General features: G+C 36.9%; 1 protein-coding gene across 4 annotated transcripts in view; it reads left to right on the top strand.

Moving 5' to 3' along the window:
• Positions 1-16,158, top strand: part of LOC143366975 (uncharacterized) — a 238,064-nt gene that overhangs the window by 133,671 nt on the left and 88,235 nt on the right. For 3 of the 4 annotated variants that reach the window (XM_076808506.1, XM_076808504.1, XM_076808508.1), the window contains exons 5-7: positions 870-1,123; positions 11,711-11,833; positions 12,935-13,192. In XM_076808506.1, coding sequence (XP_076664621.1) covers positions 870-1,123; positions 11,711-11,833; positions 12,935-13,192 — 635 coding nt within the window. The remainder of the gene's footprint in view (positions 1-869; positions 1,124-11,710; positions 11,834-12,934; positions 13,193-16,158) is intronic. The other variant, XM_076808505.1, reaches the window with a different exon arrangement.

Raw genomic sequence — 16,158 nt, 5'->3', positions numbered from 1 at the left:
TTAGGAGCACATATTAGTAATTTACAAGAAATATTCGGGTCAGGCATGAATAACAGCGACGCTGAGCCTCGCCCATTCTGTACTTTGCATTTCTAACTCCACTGCGTTGTATCAAATATTATAATCCTCCCCCAACTTTTGAATTCTGACTTGTTTCCTTGTTTCTTGGGATTCTGCCCCACTGTGGCAATGGACTTGGTCGCAGGTAGGAGTGTGCGGAACGTCCCAAGGCTCGGGTCCCTGGTCCTCGGGACGGGCCGGAAAATTTCGGGCAGGGTCGGGCGGGGTCGCGATACCTTCGTAAGTTTCCGGCCCGTCCCGGGCCCAAAAAGTCGGCTACCCGCACACCCCTGGTCGCAGGCAAGGAGATTCAACCTAGGCCCAGTAGCTGGGTCCAATCGCTGCGATCAATCGCTGCGACCAATCGCGGGTAGGAGATCCTACCTTTAACCCTCGGGCGGGCGCGCCAATGAGAGGTCCACCAGCAGGCGCGTGGTGAACTCAGTTCATCAGTTGAAAATAATCATTTTAGCCCCCTTATATATTACACTTCAGAAACGGTTTCTCTGTAGACAGTGGTAACTTAAATTAAATGTGATGGGAAGATATTAGCAATGTATCCAGAAATGCAGTAAATGTATTTAAAAACACAAAAATGGTATATGTAAAACGTTTTTAACATAAGAAATGAAAGATCGCGCGGAGAGAATGTTTGCCTTACCGAGACCTAATGAAGGAAATACGCAGATCGGTGAACGGAGTTCACAAAGCGTGCCCGCTCCAGGGTTAACTTAGAATACAAGAATTATTGTGATCTGTTAATTTGCTTGTAAGTGTTTACAAATTCTTGTTATTAATGTTTTTCTAAGATCATCGGTACCAGGCCACGAGTATTTAGAAGCTGACTACGAGTGTGCACCAGGATTCTACATGGTGACCACAACAAACAGATTACTCTGTAGAAATCGTCAATGGGTGGGGCAATTGCCAAAGTGCAAAGTGAAGCAGAGTCCTGAAGGTGTTTGCGCCGAGGCTTTCTGTGACCACGTTTGCAAAGAAGTGGATGGCAGACCAGTGTGCCGCTGCTATAAAGGGTTTCGCCTGGAGAATGATAAATGTGTCGGTAAGTTATGTTTATGTATATGTACCTTTGTTTCGCCACGGGTTTCCACAACGACGTAACATTTAATTGGCCATTTGTTCGGTTGAACCTCCATTTTTCAAAGTGGTATATTTTGATAATACGGTTTGGAATACTTGCAGTTTAAAATTGAGATAATATAACATTGCAATAATATTACAGATAATATAACGTTTCCTTGTACAAAAGCAAATCGAAAATGTACAGTAAAATGTTTTTACAACAGCCTTCGTTTTCGAGAAAATCGGGTTTGAAACCTCGTCTGGTACGAGCACAGCTGGCTAAAAATCAGCAGGGTTCGTGTAACTCCGCATAGAATAAAGCAACGTGTATAAATAAGTCGAAATTGTAGAATAATTTTTTCCAAATGGGGCTTTGTTTTCGACAAAGTCGATTTGAAAGTAAAACTGATGAAATTTCAAACTCGATTTTCTCATAATTGAAGCCTTATTCGAAAAACAATTATTCTACAATTAGAGCTTATTCCAGCACCAGCATTCATTACTTTCGCAAATATACAATATTTGCTGATAAATTCAGCTGAATTTTCAATGTTGATTTTCTCGAAAACGAGGGCTCGTAACAAACAAATTTATTTCATAATTTCGATTTTCTTTTATACAATGAATTAGGTACACTATGCTCGGTTGTACTATATGGTCCGTCCCACCCAGTATATGGTGGCAGTTGAACATCTTTATCAAGTACTTATATTATAATACATCGCAACAATTAATTACCAGCAAAAGTAATTGTTTCAAAAGTGCCAATTAAATGTTAAAAATGCTTTGAAATATTAATCACTCTTTAATGCCCGAACAGCTTGAATATATTTTTATTTTAAATACTTTCATATTATATATTTCTTAGTTTCTTTTTAATTTTTAATTATTATGTTATCTATATGTGTCACTCAAAAACGGTGTTTCATATTTACCATTGACTGCTCATACGTGTTAACCTTTAGGGGACCGGCAAGCCCATTTTGCGGCTTTGAATAAGCACACTATTTAAAAATGATTTAAAGTATAAATACGTATATGTGTGTGTTAATGCTCGGCTGTGTTTGTATGTATATTCGACTATAAATTTGTTCTGTTCAGAAGAACACAAAAAATACGACAAAATAAAATAATGGTAATTATGCAGAATAGGTGTTTCCCCATCGATTTCAATGATTTTTGGATATGTTGTAAAACTCAACATTCTGAACAACTTTTTCCTATACATGTTACCGCCGCATGATCTTCGTTTTCGAGATATTTGCGAAAAACTTCTGTTGATTTATTCCGACGCAACGCATTCCACTTTCCAACTTGTCCCGGATATTAGTATTGGTTGGGGCTAGATCAGTGCGGGAGGCGCGCGCCCTCTCGCGGGCGCGTAAGGCATGGTGGGGAGCCGATGTGAGTTTAGAGGTTTGAACCAGAAACTTGCGGATGCCGACCTAACCCTGACTCTGTCCGACAGTGCCGGCGCCGCCGGGTATTAGGATGACTCTGGTTCTAAACCATAATTTTTTTGCAAGGAAGAGGGGCCTTCGAGAGCACCTGTTGGGTGTGTGGGGGCTCCTGTCAACACCCCGACTCACATCGGTTCAGTGCCATGCTTTAGGCGCCCGCGAGCGGGCGAGCGCCCTCTGCACTGATCTAGCCCCAACCAACACTAATACCCGTGACAAGTTGAAAAGTGGAATGCGTTGCGTCGGAATAAGTCAACAGAAATACTAAAAGTTGTTTTTATTAATATCTCGGAAACTAATAAATTCCCGAAGGAACAATTTTAGATTTAGGGTCCGTACACTCTCCCCACCCCTTCCCTCAAACCTCGTGTTGATCGGCCACTGGGGCCATTCGGAAGCACAGCCAAAAATTATATCATTAATATTGAATATATTGAATTTTCGCACATATATTTGAATCGAAGGTCAGGTTCATCATTTGTTTTGTCCCATGCTGGCGCATACTTTGCCACGGACGCGTATTGTAGGTACGTATACGGCAGAATACATTGTAGTAGCAGCAGCAGTTTTTCGCAAATACTTCGGAAACGAAGGTCGAGCGGCGGTAACATGTATAGGAAAAAGTTGTTTAGAATCATGTCCCCGACAACTTATTTCAAGGTCGTCAAAATCGGTGAGGAAACACCTGTTCTGCATAATTACCAAAATAATTCCTGAAACCACACAAAAATACAAGAAATAATAAATAGAAACGTGGAAAAGGGGGGAAAACAAAAAAAAGAAAAGATAATACAATAAATTTCTACGTCTACGTCGTTAGCTCTGGGTAACACTAAAAGAAAGTTCTCTGAATTTTGGTATTTGTTCATTCGTTTAGGTGAAGAGCTGGGCAAAGATAATATGTAGATAATATCTAGATAAAAGGTACTTACAGTTATCCGTTATTTAAAGGTTGAATAAGGATGATTTAGCTTAATTCAAGGCGCCAGAGATGGCGCTGGTTAATCAAGGGGAATTCCTCCGACGGCGAATGATACTTCGTTTATTCAAAGGCCTTTCCTCTTGGGTTGTGAATAATGTTTCAGCTTTGATTCTATTCTTAAAGTAGAAGGTCGAATAACCGGCGAAAGCCCTTGCGGCTCGACCCGCGCGCGGTCGGCTGACGGTCAGATTCTACAGAATCTGAATTTGTTTATTTTTCATCGTATCAATATGAAAGTGACACCAATGGATTTCCGGTGTTCTCCCGATTAATTGGGCCGAAAATAATTGAAATCGGACTATTTTTAACGAAGCGGGCTTTGAATTCTGCAAATAAATTTCTCACGTAATATCCTTAATTATGGTCCGAATTATATTATTTTTAGAGCCATTTTTATCGGGAAGACATAAGGAATCGATTGGCAATACTTATATAAACACTTTTCAAAAACATGAACATTTTATCTGTCCTGTCGGTTTTATTGCTCTCGGCTGTCAACGGGCGGTCTACTACCTAGGGTCCGAAGGTCGTCGCTCGCAGCGAAAAAGCAAAACAATGGGGTGGGTAGGTCTTTCCAGATAATCCGAGCCCAAAGACTTCTCAACAATTGAAAGATTGTACATACATATTCTTTCTGATGCTTTCGCCTACAATTATTATGGTGGGTTAATTAACAAAAAGTTACGACAGTTTGCCTACGAATATTCAATGTTGGGCCTACAATTACTATCGTTGGTTAATTAGCAAAAAATTTACAACGATGATTAAATGTCGTCTTACAAACGTCAGAAAATTTGCTACATCCAGAAATCTGTTATTATAGGCTGTACTTCCGAATAGCCCCAGTGGCCGATCGACACGAGATTTGTGGGGAGGGTGTTTGGGCCCTAAACCTAAAATTGTTGCTTCGGGAATTTATTAGTTTACGAGATATTAATACAAAACTTTTAGTATTTCTGTTGACTTATTCCGACATTATGCATTGCATTTTCCAACTTGTTCTGGATATTAGTATTGGTTGGGGCTAGATTAGTGCAGGGGGTGTATAATGCGATGTAAGTTTGGGGATTTGAACCAGAAACTTGGAAATGCGATCCATCCTATTATACAGGGTGGATACCTATTACTATATTGAAAATCAATACTCTAAGGGGGGGGGGGGGGGGATTCTACAGGCCAAAATAAGACGAAAGTATACAATACAATTTTTTTCTTCGTTTTCGAGAAAATTGGCTTTGAATTTCAGTTAAATATGCATGCCAATTAGGCGCCTGAGGGGCACGCGGAGGTAAGGGGAGCGCGTCCAGCTGTCCGTAGGATTAATTGGGGGAGGGCAGGATGAAGCCCCGTTAGGGCTACGTATATGCAGTTCAAATAAATAATTTGTAAAAAAAACTTAACAATAATTTTTTATTAATATTTCGAAAACTAATAAATTCCCGAAGCTACAATTTTAGATTTAGGGTCCCCACCCACCCCCTCAAGCCTCGTTTCGACCAGCCACTGGGGCCATTCGGAAATATATCCTTATTATATTCCAAGTTGTGATTTTTCTTTTCTTATTTATAAATACGTAGTGAGGACCTCCGTCTTAAGACGAATGTGAAAATTTTAAAGAATAAGTCTAAAGGTCGAATGATGATATTTTGTAGAATATTTCGCGTCACTGCGCAGTTTTTATAAATAATTAGTACTAGATATGTAACTAGAAATTACAAATGTTTTCGAGGAAGTGTGTTGGGTAGTTGCGAACAGCGGCTGATTCGTAAGCCTTTGGGCTCGGATTATCTGGGAAGACCTACCCACCCCACTGTTTTGCTTTCTCGCTGCGAGCGAGGACCTTCGGGCCCCAGTAGACCGCTCGTTCACAGCCGAGAGCAATAAAACCGACGGGCCACATAAAATCTTCCTATTTTTGATAAGTGTTGACGAAAGTATTACCAATCGATTCCTCATGACTTCCTGATAAAAATGGCCTCAAGAATGATATAATTCAGACCATAATTAAGGATATTACGTGAGAAATTCATTTGCAGAATGCAAAGCCCGTTTCGTTAAAAATAGTCCGATTTAAATTATTTTCGGTCCAATTAATCGGGAGAACACCAGAAATCCATTGGTGTCACTTTCATATTGATACGATGAAAAATAAACAAATTCAGATTCTGTAGAATCTGACCGGTAGGCGACCGCGCGCGGGTCGCCTGGACGCAAAGGCTTTCGCCTTTTATTCGACCTTCTAGTATAAGAATAGAATCAAAGCTGAAACATTATTCACAACCCAAGAGGAAATTCCCCTTTGAATAACCAGCTTTATCTCTGGCGCCTTGAATAAAGCTAACTTAGTCGAGTTTTAGTCGACTAAGGAAAAGGATGAAGTCTCTTTATTTGAAAAGTTACTTCAATCATTTTTTATTCAAATAATGCCCATCTCTGGTTTAGGCCAGTAAAACTGCCATGTAGGTCAAATGTTTTTATAATCCGGCTACAGATTCGTGATCAGCAGTATCAAAAACCGCCAAACATAAAATTTTATTACCGTTCCAGACCGGGAAAGCCCCTTTTAGGGCTCTGTCCAAATCCTCTAATTCTGCACAACATACACGTTATATATATATATTTATTTGCTTTTTTTGCGGGAAAAAGCCGGTCCTCTAAAGGTTAAATCTATCGAACGTGAAAAAATTAAATTGTTCGCAAACGTTTTTTTTTTAATACCTACAAAAAGTAACATCAGATATGAATTATGGAGAACATTGTCCCTTTCAATTTCCAAATAATATTGATTGTTATCCTTCCATGAATAGTCAGAACACAATTATATTGAAGCGTACATCCAGCTCTTGTCCTCTTCATCGACTTCCTAATAGGTATTACCAATTTTCTAACATTCTCATTAAACTAATACCTTAATTGTATTTTTCGTGTCAATCTCATTGTCAGTGAATATTTGTATAGTTTAATAGACTGCTTATATTAAATACAACGATTAAAATAATGTGTACATATATCCATAAATAATTTTACAACATTGTTTGCACACTTATTGTTGTACGCTTATTGTTGTATCGCTTTTAATGGGAAATTAGGAGCTACTACTGAAAACAAGGAACGAGATCGTTAAGGAGGGTACTTATTGTTAGCTTTTATTATTGATGTAGCTATGTGGTGAATCTCATCATTGTCAAAACAGTCAAATTTTATTGGCACTTATCTTTTTACAATCTAATAATGTGGCAACAGTTTATATATTGATATAGGTATAAAAATTGATTTCTTTCTATCAGCGCAAGTCCTGAAATGCGAGCGATACCTGTTTTACGTGGAAGCTGGGCCGTTGAACCGACAGAGAAAGAAATTTCTCGAGATGAAATATCGACAGGATACTCATTGAAATATTGACACCCTCCGTGTTCTGCGATCGACAAGTTCTTCTTGCCAGTATTAAAACGCGAACGATTTCGTGCGAAAATCCTCCCCTCCCTTTCCATTTTTTGACGTTCGATATAGCACTGTTCGGTTCTCGCGGAAGTTAGAGGAAGTTGTAAAATTTTATTGCGAAGATAGGAGGGATGTGAGTTCCAGAACAAAAGGAGGGCAACAATTCAGGAAGCGTTCCAATTGTACTTACTTCTTCCATTGTCTTTTTGCGTTTTGACGAATTTTGCACATCGTTGTTTCTCAAGAACACTACCATTAACTTCTTATGTTCTGCCATTAAAATCCCAGAGAGCCATCGTCAACTTCTCAGTTTGCAATTACTTGTAGGTAAACCGCACGTGATAGTCTCGCAATTTTGAAAGTTTAGATCATTAATTTTTAAATGTCAATTTCGTAATGTTCGCTTAAACGTGAGTAGAAGTGAGAGGTTTAAGCAGCTGTAATAGGGGAGAAATGAAACAATAAAAAAAATTGAAGTCAAGACATAATAAACAGTAGGGTAAAGGATCCATATTGGCATTTTCTTATTTCCGTTACGCCATCAGGTGGCGAAAATTAAAGCAGTCTAATCGGGTTAGCTGTCACATGTAATTGGCAGTATTGGGAATTTCGACTGTTTGATGATCGATTTTGTAAAATTTAACAGACTATTTAATGACAAAAACATTATTGCAATATTTCAATACTTGTGTGACACCAGTCCTGTAACGCGATTGGCCCGATTACAGAGCTTACTTTAGTAGATGGCGCTCTCACAGTACTTCCCAATACCGGACGGCCCCCTATTACCGGACCCAATATTCATTTTCATGATTTATAAAATCCAGTCTATATAAATTAAAGTATAATATTCTTATAATAACATTTGAAATTATAGTTTTCTAAATAAATGAAGTTTTTTATAATTAATGTAGGTTAAACATGTAAAAATGAATAGAAATTCTCATTCTAGCAATTATCGGCATTTGACCATTTTCATTATCAAAATGGCTAAGCGTCACTTACACTTAAGAGTCGATATAATAATAATTCAATTGATATAATGCAGAAAAATGATTACGTAGTGATAGTACTAAGTTTAAATATTAATAAAAAATGCATATGGAGGTGATTTAATAATATTCTAAAAAATCCTGACCTAACCTATTTTCGAATAGATGTAGATGTTTTCATTGAAGTAACAATATTTGTGAACATTTAAGAGAATTTTTAACATTAAAAATTTTATTCGGCAGATCTGAATATGAGTAAAACTATAAGAAAAGAGTACAATAAAGATTTAAATAACAAAGCATTAGAGGTTATAACCTCACATCAAATCTTCGGTAAATGCAGCCAGCATACATTTTGGCATTCCAAGGAGCACGTTACACGTCAAAATTAAGAACAAATATTAGGGCAAAAAACCTGGACCAGAATCTCACGCAGATGTTTTAGTTGAGTGGATAATGCATCTATATAGACAGTGTCCGGTAGCTTGGGCACGGTAAATAGTTCTCAAGCTTTAAGGATGTATGGGACGTACAATGTCAGACAAAAGTATATGAAATTTGAAATACATGAATATCTACGTTTTACTCATAGTAAATCTAGATGTAAGGAACTCGAACGACAGTTGGAGTCTTATTTTTAAGTATTATTTGCGGTTTTCTTCATTTACGAGCCTAAACTTTTGACAGTGAAGATGCCGTGAACTCAACTGTGTAACGCCAAATTTTGTTCAAAAGTAAAAATATTATTTAGCAGTGCTGATAAACAAATGTGACTTCAATAACGGCAAAAAAGATAAGTATGTATCATGTGTGCGATAATTTTGAATATTGTTCATTATAAACATTATTATGCGAGTCTCTGAAAAAAAGAGTTAAACGTGACAACACTGTATGCTTTGATTCACGTCTCGTAGGTTGGCAGCATTGCACAGTACTACAAGTTTGCGAGCCGAGGTGTGGGCTTAGTTCACATTAGTCGATTCAGTCTTTAGGTTAGATATACGTGTAGCGACACCTATAAGTTTGCTTCGCTTGGTCAGGGGATTGCGACGTTGCCGTGGTTTCATAAGCTATCGAGATACATATCGTGCCGACAGCACAATTTTCTCAAGTTATAATTTATTACTTTAAAACGGTGTAATGAAAACGATTGAAACTTGGCAGATATTTTCATCTATCCATATGCTACAAGTACAAAAAAAAATGAAAACATTGGTAATATTCCTTCGACATTTTTTCAGAGGTTTTATCCGTCAAGATCGTCTCTTTCCATAAGAGTACATGTAAAATCAGTGGAAATTGAAATCGTTATAACTCAGCAACCGTTTACTGGATCCGTTTAAATTTTTTGCAGCACAGCAGGAAGACTATAAAGAACAATCTCACAAATTTTCAACTTGATAGTATTTGGAAATAGGTCCCATACATCCTTAAGCGTGTCCGGTAATTACGACAAAATTTTGTTTTACATTTTTACTAACATCTCTTTAATATTTCATTATTTATTTAAATCAAAAAGTCCTGAACTTACGGAAATGCTTAATAATCAGTTCAATGCAAACAATTCCCAGAATGTATGAAAACTTATGTTGAAATTCTTAAGTAACTTTCATGCCATCACTAAATGTCCGGAATATGGGCCTTATGCCCTAGTCAGGCCTTGTCACTGAGAATATACGAAAACAAAAGTGTATTTAAATTGATTAATTCGATCGAGGTAGAAGGAGTAGTAGCTTGAAATAAACCAGTTTCAGAATAACCGAATCCCAGAAAAAGTAGCTTTCGTGTATATCGGGCGACACGTCAACATAGAAACGCGGTGAAATTTTGTTAAATGCTGAATTATACGAAATTTCAAGTTAACGAAGTGAAGAAAAATTAAGTTTCACCCCGCCATCGCGGCAAGAATATGAAAAACAAAATTCAGGGGGAAATTTTCGTTGACCTGAATTAAAGATCAGCGAAACGTGTACTACGAGTTCAACGAACAAAGTTCGCATTAATGAGGTTTGCTACATTTACATAGTCCTTGATAATATGTTGTCGTTTCGAAGTTCGAAGTCTCCATGTAAATGACATTAGCGAAGATTCCGTGGCTATCGTAATTAAAAACTACCTGAAAAGATGTATTACATTTATTTCCTTGAAAATAATGTCACTAATATATCGGACTAGGAATAAGCGTGTAATACAGTGTAGACGCACGAAAAGTATGAGCATTTTTGCATATTTTATTAACCCTTCGTTGACGCACCCCCTTTTTCGATCAACTTGGACATACCTGGGTGGCTCACACCCAGAACAATTTTTGGACGACTGCCATTCTCATATAAAGAATCCAATCGTTATGAAAAAAATCATGGGCCAATTTCAAGGTCTCTAGAATGCGTTCGAATAGATTTTTGATTGACATTTTATCACAGTTTTTGCAAAAAAATTCTAGATTACCATATGTCGATAAAACAGGACGAAAATCTTCAAAAAATTGTAACTTCTACAAATTTCAACATTAGAAGCTATAAATCTGCAGAGTTGTTGTTCCGATATAATATTTTCAGAAAAAAATAGTTTGTAAGCCGGCTTTGTAAAAAAAAGGTATTTATTTTGCATATAGAATAGGGTGGAACGAAACATTGGGGCAAAATATTTTTTTATTATTCATGACTTCTAATAGTGGACAAAAGTTGCCTTTTATAAAGTTATTTAAGCTGTGAAAGTTTGATCTTGCTCAACAAATTTTTTGCGGTGCCGCAAGCTATTCAAAAATTCATATTTACTGGTTGTGTGACTTTTGACTGGCTTGCGGCACCTGAAAAAATTTCTTCATCAAGATCAAACTTTCGCAGCTTAAATAACATTATAAAAGGCAACTTTTGCCCACTATTAGAAGTCATGAATAATAAAAAGATATTTTGCCCCTATACTTCATTCCACCCTAACATAGAAGGCACAGGGCGTCAAAATCAGTTTATGGGTGGCTCACACCCAGAGTGTCAACGAAGGGTTAAGACACTTAAAAATTTTCATATAAAAATACATAATAATTTTAAAAATATCAATTGCTACAACACGTTGTCAAAAAGGATTGTATATAGTATAAAAGCTACTTCATTAAAAAAGGGCGCTGAAAAAATCCATACTAAATTTAAGATATGCGTATATCATGTTGTCTCTAGTTTCTGCGATAAACAAACATTTTCGTTGTATGTACACAAAATTTTAAGTCGATCCATCTCGATTCTGTAAATTCATATTATCCAGGTCAGAAAACGTATACAAGGTAACGAGTTCAGAGATGTGAATATAGTTTACAGAATTTCTGCAACGTTAATTTTATTCATTTTCCTCTTCGTAAACATTGTCATAAGTCCTACCGTTAATCGCACAGTACCGAAGATCCCATTGCCTTGATCCTTTATCCCAACCACTTTTCCGCCTGTCTCACACGCTAATTCCCTGTAACAATAAAGCTGTTGCAATATTATTTTAGCTTCAATGCAGTTAAAAGCGTTTCGCAACCAGAACGTCTATATCTTTAAAGTTCTGCGCTGCATTACACCCTTAAGAGATAATTTCGAACGATTAAACACTTATGATAGACCGTTTATGCAGTTGCAAGTAGTGAGAAATTCGGATGTGTCAAAGGGGGTTAGCGAAAGCCTGTGAATCACAACGTATTCATTGAAATCCAGATGTGAACGAATGCGAGGATAACAAGAGTAGTTGCGAGCATAAGTGCGTGAATACACCGGGATCGTTTCGTTGCGAGTGTCCAAAGGGGATGAAACTGGGCGAGGACAGGTTCGCATGCAAGGGTGAGTGATTTGCGCCGGACTATACGTACACCGTCGACCGTACGAACTCTTCGTTTCCTCGCGAAAAGCAACAAGTGTAAACACAATCGCGAACGAGTCCGCCACTTTACTGGCGTATATTAAAAGAAATTCAGCCCTTGGCATCAATAGTCTTTTACCGAAGATATTCACAATTTCGATTTAGCGTTACGTTTGATTTAATTATTCTTTTTTTCTGTACATTAATTTCATATTATTTCCAATATTCACTTCTTTTTATTATATTCAGTTCACGTTTTAAGTACTCTTATTTTCAAGAATATTGAATATAAAGTGGTGTAAATGTATGTAAATTTGTCAATGACAGATCAAAATTTAATTTAATGCTGGGATAATATATGTTGACTTTAACTTCTGGGATTAGTCGAGACACTTCTCGAATTTAATTTTTTTAAATTTGTATTAGGTGAATTTGTAGTATCTATGGGTGTTCCACAATGATGTTTATAAAAGATGTTGGTATTTGTTGCTTATAATAAATGAGAGTGTAGAAACTTAAACCAAAAATAAGACTTGTCAAGAGAATAAGGGTGCCTTTGGGCAAATGATTAATTTAATAAATTATTTACAGTAATATTATATTCATTATGTTTTTGCTGCAACAGATTATTACCTGCAAACTAACTATGTAGTTCGTAGGTAGTACATACCTAATAGATATTCAGATGTCTCATCTCTCCTAACTTTCAACGTGGCATAAAAGTGTATTACCTATGACGGTAGATAAATAGTATTTTTAAAAAAAAAAATCAAGTTATAAGCAACATCTTACCTGCACCTTATAATATTCCCCTCGATCTTCTGTAACCCCTTAAAAACATTTGTATAATATGACCCAAGGTTTTAGAAGCATCACTATGAGTGCAATAAAATAAACCAGAATATAGTGTAGTAAAAATTTAATACAAAAATTTAAGATCTTAATTAACTGGTACTCTGATTAAACATGTTTACATACATTTGCTTACACCCGATTTACTAAATTAAACGTTCAAAATACCCTGCGAAAGAGGGGTGTAAAATATTTTAAATTATTCCTCTGCGTTGATGTCTGATGTTTAGATATCAACGAGTGTCTATTGAATAACGGGCACGGGCCTTGTCAGGACACGTGTCGGAATACCATAGGCGGCTACGAATGTTCCTGCGACGGTCTGCAGGACTCTGAACTGTCAGCCGACAACCACACATGCCAGAACGCAGGACCGTGCAGCATCAACAACGCTGGATGCTCTCACACCTGCCTTTCCACGATGGGCCGTGTATTTTGTCTCTGCCCTGACGGTTTCATCCTGGAGGACGATTGGAAAACTTGCCAAGGTAATAGAATTTCTGCCCTCCATTTTTCTTTTCCTGTTAGAAATACGAGGGAATTATAATAATCTATTCTGAAGGGAATGTAGAAAAAAATATTGAACTGTTGGATATGTTAGGAAGTGAACAGTAGAAAATAGTAACTCGAAGATACAAGTTTCGAGTTTCGAATTACTCCTACGGCAATTAGACTGCTAGCTGGGACATTCCATGCGAACTCGGACAGATTTCGCAGTAAGTTTTCGTAGATTTGTAGTCTTTAGTGATATTTAAACGTACCTCAAAGGATTTTTCAAAATTTTGAAAAATGACGATTTTACAGCTGTTTGAAGTTAAGTGCTAACTTTTTTTCAATAAATTATAACTGTGGAAGTATTAAACGGATGGAGATGGGGTTTACGGCGATTTGTAGAGAAGACATTGAAGTTTTAAGAAAAAATTATTTCAGTTTAAAAAAAAATTGAACAATTTTTGTGCAATTATTTTAAACAAATGCAGGTTTTTAACATCGGGCGCGATTTTAAAAATCTATAAAAAAGAGGAGGATATAGTTCTATCCTTTCCCTTGATGGAGAAATTTTCGAAAATATGGACATTTTAAAATTGGCCCTGTAAAAATTGTCGAAAGTTGACGCTGCGTCGCCCAGCACCGCGGTACTCGCAGCAGCCATGCGGCTATACCTGATATTCTTATACAGGATTCTCGAAATTGGTAAGTATTTGAAAAAAAACTGAAGGAGGAAAACTCTTACTGTTTTTTATATCCAACATAATAGGGTATCTCAATTTTTGCACTTAATTTCAAACAGCTGTAAAATCGTAATTTTTCAAAATTTTGAAAAATCCTTTGAGGTGCGTTTGAATATCACTAAAGACTATAGCATATTCAAATTTCAGCAATCTACGAAAATTTACTCCGAAATCTGTCCGAGTTCGCATGGAATGTCCCAGCTGTTTCGTAGATTTACAGTAGCGCATAAATATTAGGATACAATTACTGTATATATGGGTGTCTCGTAATGTGTGGGACCTCTTCACTTTTAGATTCAGCGTTTAAAAATAATAAAAACAGACCATGTAAACATGTATTCTATTTGATTTATCGAGAGATAGAACTGAAATAACTCACAAAGCGTTATAATTGTATATACAGCATAGTTAAACATTCGTGTGTGCTATGAAAAACATAGAGTGTTATTGTAAACAGTTGATCGGAAATAGTAGTACAAACTTCGATTGTCGAAAGAATTATTATAACACAGAACTCGCTAGGGTAAATCCGGGAGTGTCGGTACGGCAGAGGATTTGGTACCAGAGTTCGGAGGGATTCGGCTGCACTGATGGAGGGGGAAACACCTACAGTAGGGTGGGCCGGAAAACCCAAATTTTCGGAACTCGAATCGGCGTAGTGCGGAAAAGTTGCCTTTGAGGAAGACAAATCGAGGCCAAAAATAAATTTTGAAATCCGTCAATATTTGACCCTCGCGCATCGCCGTCAAAGTTTTTAATTTTTTCTTAATTCATTAAATTGTCATATTTCACTGTTGAGCATCAGAAAATATTATTTAAGCACATAAACACGTGAAATATTTTTTTATATATTGTGGCGAAACGGACAATCTACGTATTTCTATTTTTGGACGTAACGCGGTTGTAGTGGAAGAGGAACATATTTTATTGATTCACGAACCGGTCCAACAGCCATTTTGATCTGTAACATTCAATAGCCATTTCTTATAGATTTTTGTGCGCTGCAAACGAATCCGCTAACTGTTTGTCGCCATCACCATCTGTTTTCGAGAAATTCGATTTTGAAAAAAAAATGCAAATTTTCAACTTTGAACATCTTTTGAGTTCAAACAGTAACAGTTATTCGGTTGTTTGTTCCGTCAAATTAATCTAAGCGATGCGCGAGGGTCAAATATTGACCGATTTCAAATTTTTTTTTTGGCTTCGATTTGTCATCCCCAACGGCAACTTTTCCACACTACGCCGTTTCGAGTTTCGAAAATTTGGGTTTTTCGGACCGCCCTAACCTACAGGAGCGGTGGTAATACGTGCATGAACTGCGCCTGCGTCAGTCACACGCACACATTTCCACCGCTCCTGTAGGTGTTTCCCCCTCCACCAGTGCAGCCGAATCCCTCCGAACCCTGGTTGACACAGTTGGTATATTTCAAACTCTATACGTAAAAAAACGCCTAAAGATGGAGCACAATTGTTTCTCTAGGAGCCAAACAGTTGAATGAATAGCGTCATTTCGTTTCCATCTGTGGTTTTCTCGATTTCTAGGTTGCAAAACGTAAGTTGAGGTTACATACTCTTTTATCAAACAGTGGTGTACAGAATAGTATTTAAAATACACTTCTAAGTTAATATCCGTTTAATGTTTTGGATAATATGATAGTAGAGGTATTGGGGGAAAATGCAGCCAAAGTATTTGGCCATATCAATCCTTCCTTTCAAAGCTAACGAGAAATTCAAACCTGCAGAGAGGGGAGGTGGTACAGTTATGATTGGAATGAGAGGTACACTTTCAAATTCTGGGTGAGGGATGACTCACTTTCTAAACTTTTATCCTCTGAGTTAAATTTATAATATTTTGCGAGAGATTATTTTTTATTCGTATTCTATTGTTTTTATTATTTTTTATTATTTATTTCATTTGTTCACTTTTTTATTCAATTGCTTTGTTAATCGCCAGTAGGTAGTTCACTTTTTGTTTGATGTATTCTTTACTTGTTTAGCGTAAACAAATAAAATTTCAATAAATCTGCTAGTTGTAAATAATTTTATCTTATTTTTTTTAATTTTTTAAGAACAATTAAGTGGGTCATCACTTCCAAAAAAAGGAGCCCCATCTCTCCGAACGACGTGTTCCATTCCTCCCGGCCCTCGGGAGGTATGGTCAGTTGTCATGACTTCAGTTTTCAACCTGATTTTCAACAAATATTGTCTTAAAACAATTATCG

This window comes from Andrena cerasifolii, chromosome 3 (genome assembly GCF_050908995.1).
Source record: "Andrena cerasifolii isolate SP2316 chromosome 3, iyAndCera1_principal, whole genome shotgun sequence".
Lineage (NCBI taxonomy): Eukaryota > Metazoa > Arthropoda > Insecta > Hymenoptera > Andrenidae > Andrena > Andrena cerasifolii.
Note: the sequence above shows the minus strand (reverse complement) of the source record. Positions and strands in the feature narration are given on the sequence as shown.